This window comes from Elaeis guineensis, chromosome 3, assembly GCF_000442705.2.
Source record: "Elaeis guineensis isolate ETL-2024a chromosome 3, EG11, whole genome shotgun sequence".
Taxonomy (NCBI): Eukaryota; Viridiplantae; Streptophyta; class Magnoliopsida; order Arecales; family Arecaceae; genus Elaeis; species Elaeis guineensis.
In genome coordinates, this window is record NC_025995.2 from 120967489 (window position 1) to 120991024 (window position 23536).

The following is a 23536-nucleotide window of genomic DNA, read 5'->3' on the forward strand; positions in this document are numbered from 1 at the left end:
AGATTTTGGTTTATCTCGACAAAAGGAAAGATAATATATCATTTTATATATTAATTTATTGTTAAATAATTTATACTAACATTGTCAAAAATAGACTAAAATGTCTCGGCTATTGTATCAATTGATTTCTCGGAATATTTACCTGCACGGTGTTTTGAGGCGCTGTGGATAGGAACAAGATGTCATTGGAACGGTTAGGGGACCAACTGTTCCCGATGGCCGCCTGAAAGCCTTCCGTGAGCAAAATAAGGAAAAGCCGCCTTGAGCCACGTGTTTCGTCGCGTCATGGCTGCCCTCGTTTTGGTGCTTGGAGAATATTCCGAGCATTTGTTCCATTCCCACTGTGGTAATTCCAGCAATTAAATAAGCAATATTCCCATTGCGAGCAGCAGCCTTACGTGATTCATTGCACCTTCCTTACGACCCCTCCCTCGTAATATTCTGTTGGCATCGGCATCTCCCGTCCTATAAATACCTCCCTCCATGCCCTCTCTCAAAGCCCCCTCATACTTTATCGTACAATCCATTGCACGGTATTTAATTGTTAGGGAGAAGTGCAAGGCCGCCGCTGCTTTTTCTTCCCGCATTGTTATCTCAATCTGATGGCTGGAATTGTCGTCGTGTTTGACTTCGATAAGACGATCATCGACTGCGACAGCGATAACTGGGTTGTCGATGACCTTGGAGCCACTCGGCGCTTCGACGAGCTCCTCGAATCTTTGCCATGGAACTCTGCCATTGTCTGTATCATGTTTTAGGCCCTTCTTTCTTTACTCTGTTTTCCATATTTTGATTGAAGATTCTTTGTTTTTTGCCTAAGCTATGTTCACAATGAAAAATTCTTTTAGAACTCAAACGTCTTTCGATCTACATTCTCTGTCACATGAATCTTTTGTCTAGTTATTATTATTATCATTATTACTACTACAATGGAAACTTAATGGTTGGTCCATTTTCTTGAAATGCTTTCAGGATAGGATGATGGGGGAACTCCACTCACAAGGGAAAACCATTGAAGAGATCTCAAACAGCCTGAAAAAGGCTCCCTTGTCCCCACACACCATTGCCGCCATCAAGTCGGCCCATTCTCTTGGGTATGTTTTCTTCTCTTCCTGATTCCATGGGCAGCAAGTCTTCTTTCTTTGATCCTGCCGTTATTGTTGTTCCGATGGTTTTTGATCCAACATATTTATAGGTGCGAGCTGAGGATAGTGAGTGATGCCAATCTCTTCTTCATCGAGACCATTCTCAACCACCATGGGCTTGTCGGTTATTTCTCTGAGATCAATACAAACCCAGGCTATGTTGATGAGGAGGGGAGGCTCAGGATCTTCCCGTACCATGACTTCACTACCTCTTCTCATGGTTGCTGCCTCTGCCCTCCAAACATGTGCAAGGTGACTCCTCCTCTTGTTTATCATCAACAAAAAATTATGAGACTATTTTAAAGTTAGTTAATTTGTCTTCATGGTCCAACTTCAGAAGATTTGGAAGGGTGATCTCTCTTGAATCTGAAAACAAATTGGCTGAATTTGTTGTGGGTTTTTTTTTTTTTTTCCTTAGTGTTTCAGCCTTTCTAATCTAATTTTGGTGATAAATCCATAGGGTAAGGTCATTGAGAGAATCCGAACCTCTGCTTTTGCTGTGGAGAAGAATCGATTCATCTACTTGGGTGATGGAAAAGGAGACTACTGTCCCTCACTTGAGCTAAATGAAGGGGACTATGTGATGCCAAGGAAGAACTACCCTCTATGGGAGCTCATTTGCAATGACCCTCAGGCTCTGAAAGCTGCGATCCATGAATGGAGTGATGCAGAAGAACTCAAGACAGTCCTCCTCCGACTCATCAATGATTCAGTCTCGGCCGATCTCAACAATGCAGCCCGTTTGCTTTCAGCTGATTGCAAGTTGCAGACTATACCGCTTTCCCCACATGAGCCTTTGCCCAAGGCCCTTCCTGTTCCTCACTAGCCATGCTTCGACTTGTTTTTCTTTTGAGGGTAAAGGGGGGAAGTGAAGTGCTTCCCTTCAACCTTCATTAAGTATGAAGTTATGTACAAAATATATATGAGAAGAGGTTATAATGCATTAATTCATGTGTGAGTACAGGAGGTTGCAATGGTTGGACTTGATCATCGAAAATAGAAAGCAATGGTAAACTACTTAAGTTTGGATAAAAGACAATAGGTTGGTTCACTTCTATTTTCTTGTACTTGGATTCAATAGATAAAAACATCATGTGTAGTTTCTTGTCAACGGCCTCCAACAGCAGATTAGTCTTTGGATTTCAATTTTGCTGCTGCTTTACATTCCTGTGCAGTCCTAACTATTTTCAAAACCGCTAATAATGGAAGTTCTTCTAGTGCACAATTGAATCCATAACAAGTGACAGAAAAATATGGGAAAACAATTATTCTACAGTTCAAACTATGAAGAAATCAATGGAGTTTTGTGAAAAGCCTGCCAGGGGGGAAAAGCATCATGGAAAACCTTCATATTCTATCTAATTCAGATGGAATATCATGGTGGATATCACAACTTTGATGAAGGTATTGAGGCAACAGGTCACTATCAGAGGCTCTTTACAGGGGAAAGAAAAAGTCTAGTCATTGGGCGGTGGATCAAGGAAGGGTTCCAGAATCAGTCGACCATGTCTAACTCTCAAAAATTAGACACTGTTATAACTTGAGTCTGATTCAGATCTTAAATATAAATCTTCTGTAAACTATAACTGAGTACTTGACCTTAAACTTGGTCATTATAAATATTTGGTTGGCATCACTCACTCTTCAGAACTATGATCTGTTGATCAAAAGAGATGCATGGTAAGTTAAGTTGCTAATTTTCTCTACTATCATTCAAACAAACTGATACCAGGACCCTTAATCTAATTTTTGTTTTTAAGTATCTTGGATGGCAGTCTCTAGTGGATGATCTGGACTACCGTTACAAAGCAATGATAAATTAAATAAGTGGGCTCTTGTCTTTAAGATTCATAATTTTTTTGTGGAGGTACAAAAACCCTAACATCTGCTAACTTTCCACTCACTTTCCACTCATGTTCATGCATTCCATATAAAAACTGATCAATTCAGCTTTTCCTTATTCCAAATGACCGAGATAAGATGTTCACATTTACTCGCCAACGTTTCAAGCAAATGCAGTAAATAGACTCAAGAAAAATGTAGCAAGGGATCATATAAGATGTCAATAACTCCCTTAAATAGTTCCATGAAAGTCTGACCAAGTTACTCTACAATCCACGTTTTCAAGCTGGGTGACTTTCCTCAGAAATGCTTCCTTTCTCTTTCTAGCTTGGAAGACTCCTGGTGCCTGCAAAGTTTGCAGCAACTTACTGCCTGGAGCTTCAAAAGCTTCTGTAATTATATTCTGCTTCCTTCTCTACTCTGGTTTTTGTAACTTTGCTTCCCTTCTCCCCCTCCCTCCTCTGATGTTTGTATCTTTTCGTCATTCTCTCACGACTCATTTGATTTATGAAAAAAAAAAAATTCAAAAATTATTTCGTAGAAAATTATTTTTTAAAAATAAAATTTTACTATATTTGGTAGGTCATGGGAAAGTGACTTATTAAAGAGTAGCTTATGTTTGATTGAACACAAATTTTTTGGGAAACACTATGAAGAATATTTATTATGCGCTTAATAGATATAAGACCATACATTTTTGTCACGCTCCGAACCCAACATCCGGATCGGATACGTGATGGCCGCACACTCCTTAGAACAAGTCCTAAAGAATATGCAAAGCCAAATTAAATCATTACAACCTTATCAACCATAATATTTAATTTCAATAATAATTCATAAAACTTGCATAATTACAATTAACATTCCTTTAATCCTCTGATCAGGTATCAACGGTACTCTATCTATGCATCCACTCACTCACAAATCCATACTATAGCCAACCATGGACATCTTGTAACTCTGAGAAGAAAAGAAAAATGAAGAAATGTGAGCTTTACAGTCCAGTAAGAATTCCCATATCATACCAGTATAATAATATAATCTGAAAATAAAGATAAGCAATAATACATAAAAGCCGATGTTCACTGTCCAGAATACTGTAAACATTTATAGATTATCTGTTTTATCAAAAGAGATACATTATCATATGTTAATAAGTGAAATAATTTTATTCAATGATTATTTCATGTCTTATCTTTCTATTTTCTTCTATTATCACATCGTCTTTAATCCTTTTCTTTTTGGCTTTAGCTTTGGACTACCAGGATCATGCGACGATCTTTTATTCAGGTCGATTTCTGTGATCTTCCTCGAATCGAAATATTCATGATCTTTCTCGGATCAAAGTGGCCATGATCTTTCTCAGATCAAATCATTCATGATCTTTCTCGGATCAGATTCTTCCACACATAAGCCTGTGGGGGCTGTCCCAGGCATAAGCTCCTGGCAGGCTATTCCACATGACAAGATCAGTCCAAACCATATTTCTCTTTCTTTTTATTTTCATGAAATTATAATATTTGACTTCATTAATCAATTCAAATTTTGCGGTGTAATAAATATGTCATACCCATATAATCATGCCATCAATCGCTGATACATATGTATTGATATAACATACTCATACTCAAAATCACATAAATAAATAACAGTGTCTCAGATATAATAAATTTATCGATCTCAAATCCAACGATGCAAAATCAATGAGATAAAACCAACGGTAAAATAACATATATAATGATGATCATGTACAGGGATTCTTACCTTTATCGATGACTGATCCAAGCACAGAAATCAATGTTCTTCTTTGATTTATGAATTTTTTTAATAAAATATTCCACTCAATATCATATGCAGACAATCATCTCTTCATAACCCTAATCAAATATAAAAATCATATATAGAGAAAATTATCCGATAATCAATCCTAATAATACAAACCTAGGACCTCTCTCAATATTAACCAAAATTAGGATTTGTCTAAGTATCTAGATCCTCCACTGATCCATAAGACTTCTAGAGAGAGAAAATTCATGAAGAGAGAGAAAATTCTAGAGAGAGAAGGTAGAGAGAGAAAATGGAGAGAGAATCTTCGTATCTTTTCGATGAGGCAATCATGGTCGAGATCATCAGAGGTCATATCAGGGTGACTCAATATAGATTAACCATGATTGATGTTATCAATTTCGAATAAAGATCGGATCGGAATCTAATCTACTGCATGAATTTCGGAGCAATCTCAGGTCATCATATTTTCATATCAATTTTATCTTAGGATTCATGATAAAATCAGAGAGAGAAAGACTCTAGAGAGATAAAATCCATAAAGAGAGAAAAATATCTAGAGAGAGAAAATGAAGAGAGAAGGTAGAGAGAGGAGAGAGGAAAGAGAGAGAAAGGAGGGAGAGGAGAGAGAAAAAATTTCTCTCTCTTCTTCTTCTTTTTTATTTTTTTTTCTCTTTCTCTTTCTCTTTTTTTTTCTTTTTCTTTTTCTTTTTCTTTTCTTTTCTTCCTCTTCTTTTCCTTCTTCTTCCCACGGCCTCTCTTGAGCCAAAACAGGGGAAGACCATGAGGTCCCCCCTTGATGCCCCTGGCTTCGATGAGGTGGGTGGTGTCCGATCAACGGCAACAGAGCAAGGCCAGCCGACAGCAACTGAGCAAGGCCAGCCAGCAGCGAGGTTCGATCGACAAAATTTTTTTTTTAATTTCTCGAAAAACAGGAGATCCATCCCCTTTCTTCATGATTTTTGGCCATTGGCCGGTCGCCAGCGGCCAAGACCTTCAAGGAAGAGGGATAGAGGGATGAGGGTCCTATCCTAGGAGTGAAACGCCGCAAATGACGATGTCGGTGGCCGAAAAAGAGAGGAAGATGGCTCGTTCGAACAGAGCAAAATAGAGTCATGATGTTTTGTGGATTTTTCGACGATCCCGATGGCCGACGAGGGTGCACGAGGCCATGGAAAGGAGGAGAAGGAAGAGAGGAAGGAGGAAAAAGATTTACTTCAAGCTTCAGCAGCGTCGTCGGCTCTAATTTCCGGCAAGCATGAGTATGAGAGGTCATGGCTTCAACGAAAGAAATCAAGAGATCAAGCTCGAAGATTGCCGATGGAGAATCTTAAGGGAGGGAAGGAGGGTTTTATAGGGGAGCTATCCTACCCTAAGCCGGACTCCATGGGTCTGATTTCATCGGGGTCGGAGGAGAAGAAGACTCTAGTTAGGAGTCTTCCTCTTCCCGTCAGGCTCTGTTTTGGGCTCTTGAGCTTGGTCCAGGGCCCAAATGGGCCGGGTGTTACATTCTCTCCCCTTCAAATAATTTCATCTTCGAAATTAAGTTATGTCGTTCAAGATACATGTTTCAAAGTATATATTCTTCATGTCATTCTCAAGCTTACGATAATGTCTTATATATTATTTATTCTCATGATCTTGTTATAACAAAAATTATTTAAAATTTCAAATTCATCTCCTCTTATTGATTTCTCAACTTTTTGAAGAACTGTAATACTTTGGACTTGTATTAATATACCATCATTATTTGTCTAATACATTCCACTCGAAATTCATAATTATCTCAGATTATCCTTGATAGAAAAATAAATAAAGGTCAAACATCGGGCACTCTTCACAATTATCGATTTCTTTCTTCTCTTGACCTTCCAACAAATTTTATATGTAGACTCTCATCTTAAGAAAACCTCAATCTTCTATATCAGTCCAAGTAATAATATTAAATTTTTTAAAAAAAATATGAGATCTATGTCAGGATATTCTAAGTTTGAACTAATATCAGAACTATCAAGCTGTTAATAAACTTGAGATATCTAGAATATCTTGGTATTATCTACAATGAAGCAACCTATTGACAAAAATTATCTGGCTATGATCAGATTAGATCAAAATTTATAGCATCCTTTCATTATCAATAAAATCCTTCCTTATTTACAACTAATATATTTTATCATAATATCTTTTGATTTAAAAGATTAATATTTCTAATCAATTTAATCCACCACGCTTTTGCTGCGCACTCTGATTTTAATTTATCAAATTATATAGGTTTATCAAAAGATAAGAATATCTTTGTATGTTAGATCAATCATAGATAGATCCAATTTTCAAATTTAACTTAGAGCAAAACTTTAAGTTTCTTTATCTTTACTATCTGTTGGGCATAGCATATAAAAATTAAATCTTGATCCACTTCTTATATTTGAAATTATTGCATAAGTTTCATCACTCTTCAAGAATCCAACATGTCTAGAATCAATTGGAGTTAACCTTAGATTTACCTTACAATCATTTAGATAATTTCTAAATCAATCTTTTTTTTTAAAAGAATTAATTCTAACTTGACAAACTAGAAGAACTCAAACCAATATTCTTAAGTAGAATCAACTTGATTATTTCTTATAGAGCTCCCTTCATCACAACCCTTAATATTAATCAATAAATCCATACAAAATTTTGTCCCTTATATAAGTCATTCAAAATTTAACACTAGCAAGATATTTTAGTTCAATTTTTAAAAAAAATTCAAACTTTGACTTGAATAATTAATACACTTCACCATCTTCAACAATTACAAGAAAAATTAAAAAAAATCTAATCCAAAGATAGTAATACGAATTATTAAAGATTTCATCATAACCTGTATATCATATTCTGATAAAATAATTTTTTTTTAATTTAACAACAATATCAAAATACTTTTGATCCACTTAAAAAAGTAAACTTTTGATTTGAAATTCAATGCAACTTGAAAGATCGAGAAATCATATTTAGAATATGATATTTTGAGTAACCAAAGATTTCACCAAGATGTGTAACTCATATTCTCATAATAAAATTCAAGTATATTTTTTTCATCTAAGATTGAGTTTCATATATGATTCTCTTATAGGTTCAATGCTCAAAAATATTCTTCTCTCATATGATGAAATTTCTTTTTAGACCATATCCTAACTTCCTTCTGATAAATTTTAAATTTGTAATGCTCAGATAATTAACATCAAAATCAAAAAAGTTATCATGATTTCCATCCATATAAGTTTAGCATTCCAAAATCATCGAGTATACTCAATATAACATATCAATACCTTCCGCTTCCTTCCAGGGTCAACTCTTCTTATATTCAGGCCACCCTACTAATTGAAATTCAAGATATAACTCGTCAATTCTATTATAAATATCATATGCCACTTATGCATAAATTTTATCTTAATATCTATTGATTCGAAATCTAAATATTGAATCTTCTCTTTTATATCTATCATGTTCCTCATGATCATAACCTAAGTTCAGATATCACTAAAATTACAATTTTGAATAATTATAACCTTAAACTCAAATACCACTTAAATCAGATTTTCTAGTGATCATAACCTAAACTCTAATATCATTCTATCATACCTTTAATGATCATAATCTTAAACTCTGATATTATCAATCATACTCTATTGATTATAATCCCAAAATTTTGATATCACTTATATGATAATTCCTAGTGACCTTAAACCTGAGCTCTAGTACTGTTCTATCATATTCTCTGATATCACTCTGTCACATCCTATTGATCATGCATAAAGTTTTGATATCACTTCATAATCTCTAGTGACTTAAACTTAAGCACTAATATTATTTTATCAAATCCTAATCACTTATATCATAATCCTTAATGATCATAACCTAAACTCTGTTATTACTCTGCAATATTTAAATCACTTATATTATAATCCTTAATGATCATAACCTGAGCTCTGATACCATTTTGTCACATCCTATTGATCTTACATAAAGTTTTAATATCTCTTCATAATCTCTGATGATCTTAAACCTAAGCTCTGATACCATTCTGTCACATCCTAATCACTTGTATTATAGTTTCCAAATGATCATAACCTAAGCTCTGATATCACTTTGTCACGCCCCGAACCCAACATCCGGATCGGATACGTGATAGCCGCACACTCCTTAGAGCAAGCCCTAAAGAATATGCAAGTCCAAATTAAATCATTACAACCTTATCAACCATAATATTTAATTTTAATAATAATTCATAAAACTTTCATAATTACAATTAACATTCCTTCAATCCTCTGATCAGGTATCAACGGTACTCTATTTATGCATCCGCTCACTCACAAATTCATACCATAGCCAACCATGGACATCTTGTAACTCTGAGAAGAAAAGAAAGATGAAGGGATGTGAACTTTACAGCTCAGTAAGAATTCCCATATCACACCAGTATAATAATATAATCTAAAAATAAAGATAAGCAATAACACATAAAAGCCGATGTTCACTGTCCAGAATACTGCAAATATTTATAGATTATCTGTTTTATCAAAAGAGATGCATTATCATATGTTAATAAGTGAAACAATTTTATTCAACGATTGTTTCATGTCTTATCTTTCTATTTTCTTCTATTATCACATCATCTTTAATCTTTTTCTTTTTGACTTTGACTTTGGACTACCAGGATCATGCGACGATCTTTTATTCGGATTGATTTCTGTGATCTTTCTCGGATCGAAATATTCATGATCTTTCTCGGATCAAAGTGGTCATGATCTTTGTCAGATCAAATCATTCATGATCTTTCTCGGATCAGATTCTTCCGCACATAAGCTTGTGGGGGCTGTCCCAGGCATAAGCTCCTGGCAGGCTATTCCACATGACAAGATCAGTCTAAACCATATTTCTCTTTCTTTTTATTTTCATGAAATTATAATATTTGACTTCATTAATCAATTCAAATTTTGCAGTATAATAAATATGTCATACCCATATAATCATGCCATCAATCGCTGATACATATGTATTGATATAACATACTCATGCTCAAAATCACATAAATAAATAACAGTGTCTCAGATATAACAAATTTATCGATCTCAAATCCAACGATGCAAAATCAATGAGATAAAACCAACGGTAAAATAACATATATAATGATGACATGTACAGGGATTCTTACCTTTATCGGTGACTGATCCAAGCACAGAAATCAATATTCTTCTTTGATTTATGAATTTCTTTAACAAAATATTCCATTCGATATCATATGCAAACAATCATCTCTTCATAACCCTAATCAAATATAAAAATCATATATGGAGAAAATTATCCGATAATCAATCATAATAATACAAATCTAGGACCTCTCTCAAGATTAACCAAAATTAAGATTTGTCTAAGTATCTTGATCCTCCACTGATCCATAAGACTTCTAGAGAGAGAAAATCCATGAAGAGAGAGAAAATTCTAGAGAGAAAGTAGAGAGAGAAAGTGGAGAGAGAATCTTCGTATCTTTTCGATGAAGCAATCATAGTCGAGATCATCAGAGGTCATATCAGGATGACTCAATATGGATTAACCATGATTGATGTTATCAATTTTGAATAAAGATCGGACCGAAATCTAATCTACTGCACGAATTTCGGAGCAATCTCAGGTCATCATATTTTTATATCAATTTTATCTTAGGATTCATGATGAAATCAGAGAGAGAAAGATTCTAGAGAGATAAAATTCATAAAGAGAAAAAGTCTAGAGAGAGAAAATGAAGAGAAAAGGTAGAGAGAGCAGAGAGGAAAGATAGAGAAAGGAGGGAGAGGAGAGAGAGAAAATTTCTCTCTCTTCTTCTTCTTTTTTATTTTTTTTTCTTTTTCTCTTTCTCTTTCTCTTTTTCTTTTTCTTTTTCTCTTTTTCTTTTTCTTTTTCTTTTCTTTTCTTTTCTTCTTCTTCTTTTCCTTCTTCTTCCCACGGCCTCCCTTGGGCCGAAACAAGGGAAGACCGTGAGGTCCCCCCTTGGTGCCCTGGGCTTCGATGAGGTGGGTGGTGTCCGGTCGACGGCAACGGAGCAAGGCCGGCCGACAGCAACGGAGCAAGGCCAGCCGGCAGTGAGGTTCGATCGACAAAGTTTTTTTTTATTTCTCAAAAAATAAGGGATCCGTCCTCTTTGTTCATGATTTTCGATCATTGGCCGGTCGCCGGTGGTCAAGACCTTCAAGGAAGAGGGATAGAGGGATGAGGGTCCTATCCTAGGGGTAAGATACTGCAAATGACGATGTCGGTGGTCGAAAAAGAGAGGAAGATGGCTCGTTCGAACAGAGCAAAACAGGGTCATGATATTTTATGGATTTTTCGACGATCCCGAAGGCCGGCGAGGGTGCACGAGGCCATGGAAAGGAGGGAAAGGAAGAGAGGAAAGAGGAAAAGGATTTACCTCAAGCTTCAGTAGCGTCGTCGGCTCCAATTTCTGGCAACTACGAGTATGAGAGGTCACAGCTTCAACGGAAGAAATCAAGAGATCAAGCTCGAAGATCGCCGATGGAGAATCTTAAGGGAGAGAAGGAGAATTTTATAGGGGAGCTATCCTACCTTAAGCTGGACTCCATGGGTCCGATTTCATCGGGGTCGGAGGGGAAGAAGACTCTGGTTAGGAGTCTTCCTCCTCCTCACGTCGGGCTCTGTTTTGGGCTCTTGGGCTTGGTCTAGTGCCCAAATGGGCCGGATGTTACAATTTTGCTCCTAAACTTTATATAAATAATATTATTATATTTATATTAATATAAAAATAATATTAATATATTATAATATAATATTAGATTATAATAATTTATAGTATTAATATAACATTAATATATATTATATTATATTAATACAATATTAATATTTTAATATAATAAATTTATTAATATCTTAGTAAATATAATATTATATTAATATAAATACTATATTAATATTCATAAAAATATTATATTAATATAAATATTATAATATTAATATTATATTATATTATCACTATTCAATATTTTATTTTAACCATGCATAATATTTTGCAAAATCTTAGCCGTAAATCTTAAAAAGATATTTTGGCCAAGAAAAAAGCATACACCACCACTTCCCATCTCATAGGAAGTGCCAAAATCCATCTCTCCTGTAGATTTTCATTTTTCATGAAATGTGGGAAGTGACTTATCATAGAAAGAGTTTTTTTCATTCTCTTTCCTCTTAAAACTCCAACCAAACAAGAGACCTCCTCTCCACTTCTCAGGAACTACCTCTTTCTTCCTCCACTTCTTGCGAACAAAATGAGTCCTTGATGAAGTGGGTGGAGAACTAGATCTGAAGATGGCAGGTTGACATCTGTTACTAGTAAGTGTTACTTCAAAAGATTGACATGAAGAGACTAGAACATTTGATAAAGCAGCCTAGCTGTTAGAACCATCTCATACGTTTGAACAGCTATTCTTTCATTACGAGATTGCTCTCAGCAAATCATACAAACTATAGCCAGATTGTAAGATGTAGAGCAAAACAGCTTGACTGAAATTTGAGAACAAGCTGAAGATGCTTCCTTGCTTCTTTCACTACTCACTAAATAGAGGCAGGGCGGGCTTTGTTCTTCCTTTTGTTGAAGTTTGAGACAAGCTCACCATCACCCTTATCAGTGAACTGAGTGCATGCTTGAGTTTCAGGTACAATCTTTTGATGTGTAGACGGAACATATTGCAACTCAGATGAGTTTTTGCTAAAATAACAAACCCATTCTGAGTGACTTTTGGACAACATCCAAGGCATGTGTGGGTTTTAACTATTAATCAAAGATGACCATGTGTAACTTTACAGAAGCAAAGGATAAGTTGATTCTCTCATTCAAACAAAAGCAGCTACTGGACTATTACTCTGTTGATATGCAAAGGTTTGTTAAATTTGAAGGGGGTACATGAGCTTCACAACACTCTTTTAATCAAGATATTTGTTCCTCAAATCTTTGGACCCAGGCAAGTTCTCTTGGTTCACTAGAGAACTCTTTGCAAACTAGCAACTTGAACATCATGCTCCCTATGGTCACATGTTAGTCTGGTTCATCAGTAAGAATTTAATTTAGCACTGTCTCATTTATACTTGATTTATACTTTCATTACTTAAGTTAAAATTTGTTAAAGTATCTTCCAAATAATAGCCCTGACATTAAAAAAAATTGTTTTTAATTTTTTTCAGCACTTAATTACCAGACAGATTCCTATAAGCACCTACCCTACTAGAGAGAGTTTTGGCAATAAGTTTCTACCAGCACTCCCAAGATGAAATTGTTTATCTAAAATGGGAATGCTTCAAAAAGCATTTGGCTCTGAGTTTTTTTGAGTCAAAAACAAAATCAGCACCTTTGATAATGATCTACTATATTTAAATTGGTTCGAAACCAACATTTATACATTTTTCATATCTTTTATCCCTATATCAAATGAAAATAAAATTGACCGTTTCAGCAGTATGATATTATGTTTCACTTTGAACTGCAGTTTAGAAATATAGAAATTAGCCGAAATTTTACATGCATATTTTTTTTAAAAAAATAAAAATCAATTGTTTATAATTACAAATGATAGATTTTATACTGCATTTTTGTCCACTAACTATATTTCCACTATTCTTTTTTTCTAGCATGATACATAGGAAACAGATTTCAAATCAATTTTTTTTAGTTTTATAGCATTTTATATATTTTAGAACATGATTAATGGTGCTAGTTTAGAAAAATATAATTAAACTAAGCATAGTCATTAATGATAGGTTGTTTTTAGGGGGAGATCCCAGTGGTCGAACCGCTGTCTATCTGAAGCAGACATACAACCCACGGAAGAAAAACTGGAAACTCGACCGTTAGGTTGCTTAACATGCGGTCTCCCGCATGGCTTTCAAGTCCCTGGCTACAAACAGCTCCAACGGTCAAATCATCTCACAAGGACAACCGGACAAGGTGCAACTGTGCGTGGTCTCGCAAAAGCGTGCATAGAAATTTCTATGCGAGTGATGAGTGCCAAGGTTCTCAGCCCCATTCCTTGCGTGTCACCAATCCAGAAACGGTCGGCACAGACAAGAAATGATTCTGGGCCCACATACAATTGATCAAACAAAGGTCCAGGAAAAATTTTATATAATTAATCAAACAAATGGCCACTTTTTTTTTTTTTTTTAACCGTTGCATCCATCTATGATCACTCTTATGGCGAAGTTCTGTTTTCTTCTCCTTCCTCTTCTTCTTTTTTGATACAGACGGACGATCACACTATTTTGATGCTAGAGCAGCATAAATAGTCAAGATACATAAGATCTCGCAAGACTGACGGACAGACATCTCTCTGCTTCCAGATCCAAATCTCTTAAATGCTCTGTCACAAAGGTAGCAACCTACTCTGCCACACTGTTTGCTTCTCGGTAGACATGTCAGATGGACACCATCGCAGAAATGACGAAGAAAAATCTAAATATCCCGAACCAACGGATGACCCTCCATCTGCTCCAGGTCGCCTTAGATCTAGTCAATGATAGTGATGGAATCGTCCTCAATGAAAATCCTCTCCATCCGAAGGTTTCGCACAGCAAAGGTGATATCAGCCCAAGCAATATGAAGCTCTGCACCAGAGATGGAAGGCTTGAAGAAGTGGGACTCTCCAACCGCTAGCAACCGAGCATCAGGGCAATGGATGATGAAATCAGCTCTGCCTCTACCACCCCTAACACTGTCATTAAAGTTCTATTTTCTTGTTCAACGCTTGCAGGATCCTCCCGACAAAACTTTCTTTTCTTTATTGTTTGCTGTCTCCAACAGGTTCGGCTGGACATAAGAGAGGGATGGAGATAGAGACCTAAAGATCGAGAGAGCAAGAAATTATACCCTACCATATGCATCATATGGTGGTGTAACATATCCATCACATGTTTTGATTTATATGGACCTCATTCAACATGTGCTCGTCTCAAATTGTCATCTCACTCACCACATTTCTATTTGCTTTTATGGTGCACCATTGGCTTGGTATGCATGGTGTAAGGTATAATTTTTTTAGAAGAACAGAAGGCTAAGAATGTGGAGACAGCGAGCTCGATTAATCCCTATGTGGGATTGAAGGAAAAAAAAAAAAAGGAAGAGAGAAAGAACTTCATTGCCCTAGTGGATATGGTAGGAGCTGTGTTTGGATAATGTAATGGTTGGCCATTTTATGAGATTTATTTAATAAATTCATGTGTTTGTTTATGCTTCCTCGGAAAGTGAATTCAAAATGTATTTTAGTACTGTGGATGACGCTTAGAGAGGAATAATGGAGGAATAACAGTACCTCGCAAAAGTCTACAAAGCATTTTGGGCTTACACGAGTGGAGCTGAATGCCACCTACACGCATTATGAGCGACAGATTCTCACTGCTACGTGGGATCATACAATCCATGAGCTGATTCCGCGCAGGATTTGGAGGTAGCAACTTTGTACGCAATTTTGTCGACAAAAGAGTACGTTCTCCAGCATTGACGCCCCATCTGGCACTAGCACGACAAATGAAGTTCCAACCCCACAAAGATGTCATAAATGTACATACAGAAACCATGTTATGGCAGGTTTATTTCGAATGTCCTGTAGAACACCCAGGTGCGCTGCATGATATTAGTTACAATCCTTTTTTTTTTTTTTTTTGTGATAAAAATGAAAACAATTTAAGTGCCTCAAGCATCGATGGCCTCAAAAGAGGTGATTAATGGCATCTTATGTAATGGCAAATCACGCCAGCACTAGGTTATGAGATTATCTTCCGGTGTCATTATAAATATTTCATCTACCGTATCCCATGGATATATTTATTCTCGTATATCTTAATTTATCCTATTTACAAAAAAAAAAAAAAAAAGCGATCAATCAATCAGCTTTAAACTTCACCACCTTCCCACACCCCTCCCCCCCCCCCACCCCCAACTCCCCGAAAAAATAAATAAATAAATAAATAAAAATTCAAAGGACTCCACGCTCTGCAAATCTGTAGAGCAACCTTGCACGACCATTTAATCAGCTAACGACTTTTTCAATCATTCCCAACCAAAACAAGAGCAGAAAATTATAAATAAGAACATTCACTAACAACCACCTTGTGCCATTTGCAAAGTCTAGATCAATACCAACAAATTTTGAAACAAGCATAGATGCAGCCCAGGTTCCTTTAGAGATGTTCCAAACTACCGAAGTTTCCGCCATATTCTCTTCAATCTCTATTGCCAATTCCTCTGCCCGGACCAAGACAATCAGTCGAACAGGCAATAGAAAAGTATCAGCAGCATTTTTTTCCCCCTAAGGTATTAGCAGTACTTCAAATGCCTATAACGATAGCATATGAAGTTGGCATGCATACACCCACCATGAAAGATGACCGCAAGTTAAAAATACACTACTTTCTACCCAAAAAAAAAAAATACACTACTTTCCAAAACAATCGCAGACCATACGGCAACATGGATGCCGTGACAGCTTGACTTGAAAAAAGACACAACATAGCCAGCTAAAGAAGTTGCATTTGTTTTTTTTAACGAAAAAGAAATTACATTTGCGAAATGGTGATACAGTAATAGCACATATCCACCTAATGATACAAGGACATTGCTTCTTATTATTTGGCAGTAATAAATAATGAAAAGATTTACACGTGTTGTCTCTACGAATGAATGGAATAGAAGAATCTGACCCGCTCCCCTCCACTCGTCCTTTATATACCGCCTCCTCACCTCAACTTTATCTTGTGCATATCTACAGCCCAGTAAATCAAATCTCCACGTCTTAAAAAAATGGGGGGGGGGACTTTACAAAACCATATCTATAGGACAAGGACATCTCAAATGTTACACTATTCACGTTATCCATCATTAAACTTGCCTGGGACTTCACCTAACTGTGACTGTGAGTATGTCGTACCGCCCCCGCCCTACCCACTCAAACCTGGAGTGAGACCCTCGTCTTGATGGGCTTTAACTTCACTCCCATGCTCTCAGGTGATAGCAGGTCAGGGGAGATGCATGATGGACTGAGCGGACTCCGTGGGCTGCAGCTCAGCTGGCATGGCCTGTACAGACCATATCCCATGAGGAAGTACTCCATGGGCATCAGCATCGCATGGGGTTGTTCCTCTGTCACAACTGAACCACACGCCTGGACCTGCATTTGTGTTCCAAAAAAAAAAAAACTCAGACCCCAAGTTGCCATTGTCATGATATCATAAATCAATAATTAAAGATGCATACATGTTGTACTGTATATAAGAAGAGAATACCTCAACCAAGGCGCTGTATCTTCTGTCCAGCTTTGTGGCCATGTGAAGGGCCTCGGAGTGGAAGGGAGAGTTCTCACCCACAAAAATTAGTGTCCTGCACTGCAGTTTCTTCAATGATTCCGTCAAGTCATGTCTCCTGTTTGTTTTCAGGGGCAAGGAAAGCAAAAAAATGTTAGGGGTACAGCAGCAACATCTTTAGCTGACTCATTCACAGAGTAAAAAGAGTAGGCAACCATACGCATTTATCGATTGAAGAAATCTCCAGACGTTTGTACACTGCCTTTCGTCAAGCAACTGCATAGGACAAAACACCGACCATTTTTTTTTTCAAAAAAAAAGAGAGAATATAGTAATATAAATTTTACAAGCTTCCCAAATAGAAGAGTACTAACACTTCTACAGGCTTGTACAATATCTGACTCGGGAACCTGTGAACTTCCACGAACTTCCTGTCAATGAAAAATTGCAACGAGATGGAGAATGAACACCACAATCAAGGTAAATAAGTAGAAGAACGAAGCAAAGGTACCATACCTTGCTAAAGTATCGCTGAAGCAAGCATTCCTTGATCAAGCCGCACATCCCATAAAAATATAGCAAATTCGATAAAACCTGTTGATTTTAGTTTGTTCAGCAGCATAACATCACAACGATTCAGAAAAGGAAATTAAAAAAAAATAAAAATAAAAAAGGAAGAAAGAATGACTATGAAATAACACCTTATTATACAACCACTCAGTCCAGGAGGCAGCCTTGCATAAAGGTGAGACAAGCATCAAACCAAGAACTCGCTCCCTATATTTTGTCTGCAACCGGTTTGTTAGAAGCATGACTCAGTAAATTTTTAAAAGAACACTAATCTGAAAGGCTTTATTTGCAGAATCACCTACAGCAAAATGGGTAAGAATATAAGCACCCGCCGTGACACCCAAACACATCACCGAACCTAACCTGGAATGAGCAAAATTTCAAATAAAAAGCGTTAAATAAAAAAAAAAATCAAATGCATCCAGAGGAGATGCTTCCTCCGTTCATAGTCCAACATTTATACTCTAAAAGCTGCACTTCAATGAATAAGGAAAAAAAAATTTTCATAGTTCCACATTTATACTCTGCATGCTGCACTTCAATGAATAAGAAAGAAAAATAAGATAGTGCATTACCCGAAGTAATCAAGAACTTCTGCCACCTGATCTGCTAACTGATCAACAGAAGGCACTGGGACATCTAAAGAAATTGGAGCAGCTCCCAACTGCAAGACACAGAGGATGACCAAGAAAATCACGTGACAAATTGTCCGAAAGGAATATAATACATGTTACACATTTTTTTCATACATGTATAATGAAATAAATGCAGGAACTAAATTGCTGACCTCATGACCTGGAGGGCTTATATGGTATATGCAGAAATTGTGCAGCAGCAACGTAGAAGCTTCAGGACAAAAAAATAATCCTTGAAAGCAGGACATATCTGATCATATAAACAAGTAGAATGAGTGCACAAAACCCCTTGTTTTAAGAGAGACACACGGAATATTATCTTCTCCCTCTTACTCTGTATGTTAATGTCCTATCGATTCTCTTATCAAGAAAATAAACCACTCTGAGTTACAGAAAAACCAATATGACACATCTATGAGCCAAGCATCGTGCATCGTACACAGTAGATGTGCCAGGTGAAAACAGAAGAACTGCTAGGTAAATAAGTCACTACTACATCCAGTGTGCACTGACGATGGCAGCACAAGATTGGCAGTATGAAGGCCGGGAATGCCTTCACTCTGCAAAATGACAGTCCGGCAGTTCCCAGTCAGCATACAATGGAATGCACACATTGGCATATGATTTTCCACGACAATAACATAAAATGACATATAGACGGATGATCATGCACAACTGAAAGAAAATATACACTAATGATCAGTAAAACAGAAAGTCAAGAAAGGAAGATTGGTATCATTCAAGGAAAGCTGTGAAAAAAGATAAATAATTAGTACAACAAACAGCTCAAGGACCTCATGCTGGACTTTGAAATAATACAGTAAACTCCATGTCAAATGGAAAATAGTTGCATTAGGCAGAAGAAAAGGAAGCAAGAATGCTAAAACATCTGTGGCATCCTCATACTTACAATTCAAAGCCACATCTGGATAAGTAACTAGTGCAGGCTTTTCATGATCTCCAAACACAGCAACCGATATGGGACCATAGCTAGTTTGTATATGATGTTCCTGAGGGTAGCCGGTTTAAACCATTTAGCAACCATGGAAAGAAACAAAATGTTGATTGAGATCTAATCCTTTTAAAAAAAAAAAAATACAGTTCAGCATTAGCACAAAATACATCGTTATAAACGTGATTTCACAAAAGTTAATGTGATATTAAACACAAAATTATTCTAAATTAGTTGTTCAATAAATCTTTTCTCCATACAGGCAAGGAAAACTCATTATACGCCTGGAAGTAGAAAACATATAGCATTTAGTATTTCTAGTCAAAACAGGGGGAAACTAGGGAGATGAGATTCGTTAAGTAAAAGAGGAAAAGACAGAAATGCAACAAAAGAAATATCAAGTAGTCAACTGCTCCCACATGGAGGATGAGGGAAAAGGACACATATGAAAAATATAACTATCTGTAATTCAGAGGACAATAACAGAAACAACCCAGACACTTAGAGAACCATAGTTGATGATTATCGATGCGTCAAAAAGCCAAAAACAAGAGTAAGAAAATGCAGTGTTAATTTCAAATAATAAACTTCTGATAGATGCCTCGAAAATTCAAACAAAGGCATCATAGAAAACAAAAATAACAAGATAACGAGGTTAAATAAACCTAGACAGATTACATATGAGATCCAGGAGACTTGATCACAATCAACTGGAGGACAAAAGCTCATTAAGGCTCAGATTAACTTGCTCATATATCTTTCAAGCTCTTCTAGTTCTCGAGTGCATTTGATTTCTTTTGAATCGTTCAGTATTCAATCTTTTCCACACTTATCAACTTTGATCTAAAGATTTAAAAATTGCAAGCACATGTTATTAGCTCTTAAGTTGTAAATTTCAGATCCAAAGTTGAATTTTTGCATGATAAATTACCAAACCAATGAAGACAAGTTGCTGGTTGGTCTTTAGTCTAACAAAGATGCATGTTTAGATTGAAAGAACCTCAACTAGTAATAATGTCCTCATACACACACACACACACACACTCTCTCTCTCTCTCTCTTACACTTTGCATGTTCAATGAGAAAGTCATATCCAGCTGTTGGTGGAAGTAAAGGATAACTCTATTGCGAAGCAATGGTTGCGGTTCAAGTATTCAAGAGCTTCATCGTGAACACAACGTCGTACAACAAATTTTCTAATATTTTTTTTATTATGTAAAAAGGGGAAAACATATCAGCTATTATAAAAGAAAAAAAAAATCCAAACATTGATATATAAACTAATTTATTTCGTCTATCAACTACTCGAAAAATTAGTCATGTAGGATGTAGCGAAAGGGTGTTCTAAAACTGAATGCATTTCTCGGAATATATGTATAGAAAACTGAACCCCCTTTAAAAGAAAAAAAAGGGGTCAAAGATGGAAACAGTTCTACATTATAAGGTTGCCTTCAAAGAAATCTTTCGTAAAACAAAGCTATTAAAATAAGAAAATAAAACAGAACCAGGAAAGCTGTCTACAACCATACAAAACAATGAGAAAGAGAGATTTAAGACACCATCAAGAAACGGAAGAAGAAAGGACCAACGAAATAAACATATCATCTGGGTTGTAAGGAAATTAAAGAAAGAACCCATTAACAGCTCCGTTACAAATACACGGATACGAAAGAGGAAAAAAAACACTCAAGATACCACAAGAGACGCTAAGAAAAAAGAAATCACTGCATAGGCGCACCATTGTCACACGCAAAAAATAAAATAAAATAAAATAAAGATAAGAAACAATGGCTCCATCAACAGCATAGCTCTCATTCGATCTCCAAAGAAATCAACATTGACACCATTAAGAACAAGCACCAAACCTCACGCTTTCCCTTCAATTAAATCCCCCAAACAACAAAAATATAACAAAAAAATCAAATAAACATAACGATTCAAATGCAGCACAACATCAGATCGAAGATTTAAAACAATTATCTAAATTTAAAAAAAAAAAAAAAAAGATAAGAAAGTGCTCCAAGAGATCAAGAAACCCTAACCTTTCCACCAAACGAAATCCTTTCCACATCAACGGACACCGAGCTGCTCGATTCTCCCATTACTCCACCAGGCCCAAAAGATTCCCCGGTAATCCTCCTCGAACCTCTCTCTCTCTCTCTCTCGCTCGCTCGCTCTCCACCAGCTTTTCTAAGAAGCCATCTCCATCCTCGCTCTTTTATATACCAAGCGTCCGCCCCTCTGCCGAATGCTCCAATTTAACCCCGGTTAACCCCACCGACGCTCGCCCTCTGAAACCCTTCACGCGTCCGATTTTTCCCCCAGCAGCCATCGGGGGAGTCACGCCCACACCACTTAACTGAAGGTAACCTCGTTGACGGCAACCGCGAGTTACCATACCGACAGTTTTCGAAGCTAATTTACGATGGCGACCGTCTACCCCACCCTCGATGGCGACGCTCGTACCCCCTACCAGATGACCGAACTACCCTCCGCCTCTCCCAACCAATCCCAACCCCAGCCGGTTCGGCGGGTACACTGTTTTGTCCTGCCACCCGGATCATCCGGAACCGGCTCAACGGTTTGACCCGGGCCCGGCCCACGACTGGTCCCGTTAAATGACCGGGACGCGTGGCACTGTTTGGCGCATCTTGGTCCAAAGTTGGGGACCGCGAAAGAGTCGGCAGAGACTAACGTTAGGCGCAGTCATGGGGTGCACCTGATGGAGGGGCCTGGTGGGTCCGTGGTTCAATGATCATGCCATCCGTGCCGTTGATAGTGATATCATAAAATCATATATAAATATAAAATTACGGTGGAATTGAGGTGGGCGTGCCTGCCCGCGTGACGAGTAAATTAATGTTGGCGTTTTGGTCAATGTGATGGGGGTGGGTAATTTCCGGTAAAAGCTCGTCCACGTGAAGAGCCTTCTTATCTGCGGTAAATTTGGGCAGAAATTTGGCGTATGGGGATACGGTAACAAAGCACACGTTTTTGTCGAGCAAAAATGGGAAGCAGCCTAATGAGCCCAAATCATGGAACTAACTTGAAATAGGACAGCGAGGAGGACAACTCTTTTTAATGTAAAAGAAAGAAATCTTTTGGATGTGAGGAGGAGGAGGAGAAACTCGTGATCAGTTGGAGATCTTGAATGCATGGTCCTCGTGATCATTGACTTTGCTTTCCTTAAATCATGCTTGGTGGTGTCTGCGTCAATATTGGATCCTTTCGGATCTTGAATTGATTCTTTGTATATAATCTTTGATTGATCCTAAGATCAACCATGGTTTTATAAGATGTTAAGTCTTTTATCAAGTTGTCGAGCTTCAATATTTTTGATTGGATTTGATGGGGAACCCTTGTTGGCATTGGCATAAAACTTCCATGACAGATTGATTTATCTGAAAATTGAAAATTAGCTAGGAAGTTGAATGGCTTGAAAATATCAAATCGTGGTGCTACAAGTAGAAAGTAATGTAACAAGCTCTCTATTGGCCCCACCGTCACAGATTGTGAAATAGTCCTTGGCTTTGACTCTTGAAGCACATTCCATTAATGAGTGATTTAGGAGCCCATATGGCTTTGTAAGAGCAGCTCCAACAATAAGATCTGGATCCATGTGAAATGTTTCTTGCTCACACCCAAAATATAGCGTTGTCGGTGTCCAAACTGGCTACCACTAACATGAATTCATACTATATGGTATTAGGCTTCGCAAAGATTGAAGAACATAAAACTTTTTATAATGACGGTTACCCGTAGATGGATAGTTATCGAACAAACTAGTCTCGTATGCTATACATGGCACATCATTTTTTATAGCTATCTATATTCTAATAACAGATATTGAGCAATCTACAATACTCAATCGGGCAAATCATGCACCACAGAGAATTTTGGGTTAATTAGTGTTGGAACTCTCTGATGACCTCATCCGACCATGGGAATTGTCATGTTTCAAAAGCTTTCGTGACTGGTTGTAGGCTCTATGTGCGCCATTTATGATGATGCCCTTCCAAATCCATCCATCTTGATACGATCAACTCCATACAAAAACTGAACGAGATGGGACTAGAATGGCACTGTTGGCGACGTACCCAAAATTTGTACAAAAGTTTGCTTGAGCACTTGGATGATAGCACTCGCCTCTCGTTAATCCATCAGCTGCCATGGATGCATCCGTGTTTCCGTCAACAAAAAAATTTAGTCAGGCAAGTTCGTGGGGCCCACAAGTACATAGCCGCGTGTTAAGGTTCGGCTAAGATCCATGG

The 23536-nt window shown here is 37.1% G+C and overlaps 2 protein-coding genes across 2 annotated transcripts; one reads left to right on the forward strand and one right to left on the reverse strand.

Annotated features, from left to right (window-relative positions):
- Nucleotides 1-484: 484 nt before the first annotated feature.
- LOC105040479 (inorganic pyrophosphatase 2) lies at nt 485-2092 on the forward strand. Its single transcript, XM_010917025.4, has 4 exons — nt 485-740; nt 973-1094; nt 1196-1397; nt 1606-2092. The coding sequence occupies exons 1-4, from the start codon at nt 603-605 to the stop codon at nt 1969-1971; spliced, it is 828 nt and encodes a 275-aa protein (XP_010915327.2). The 5' UTR covers nt 485-602; the 3' UTR covers nt 1972-2092.
- Nucleotides 2093-16326: 14234 nt separating this feature from the next.
- On the reverse strand, nt 16327-21469 carry LOC105040478 (protein NDL2). Its single transcript, XM_073254720.1, has 11 exons — nt 21308-21469; nt 19224-19323; nt 18466-18563; nt 18254-18342; nt 17981-18041; nt 17810-17896; nt 17625-17702; nt 17483-17539; nt 17329-17384; nt 17091-17226; nt 16327-16975 (listed from the first exon to the last, which is right to left on the reverse strand). The coding sequence occupies exons 1-11, from the start codon at nt 21365-21367 to the stop codon at nt 16754-16756; spliced, it is 1044 nt and encodes a 347-aa protein (XP_073110821.1). The 5' UTR covers nt 21368-21469; the 3' UTR covers nt 16327-16753.
- Between the last annotated feature and the right edge of the window lie 2067 nt (nt 21470-23536).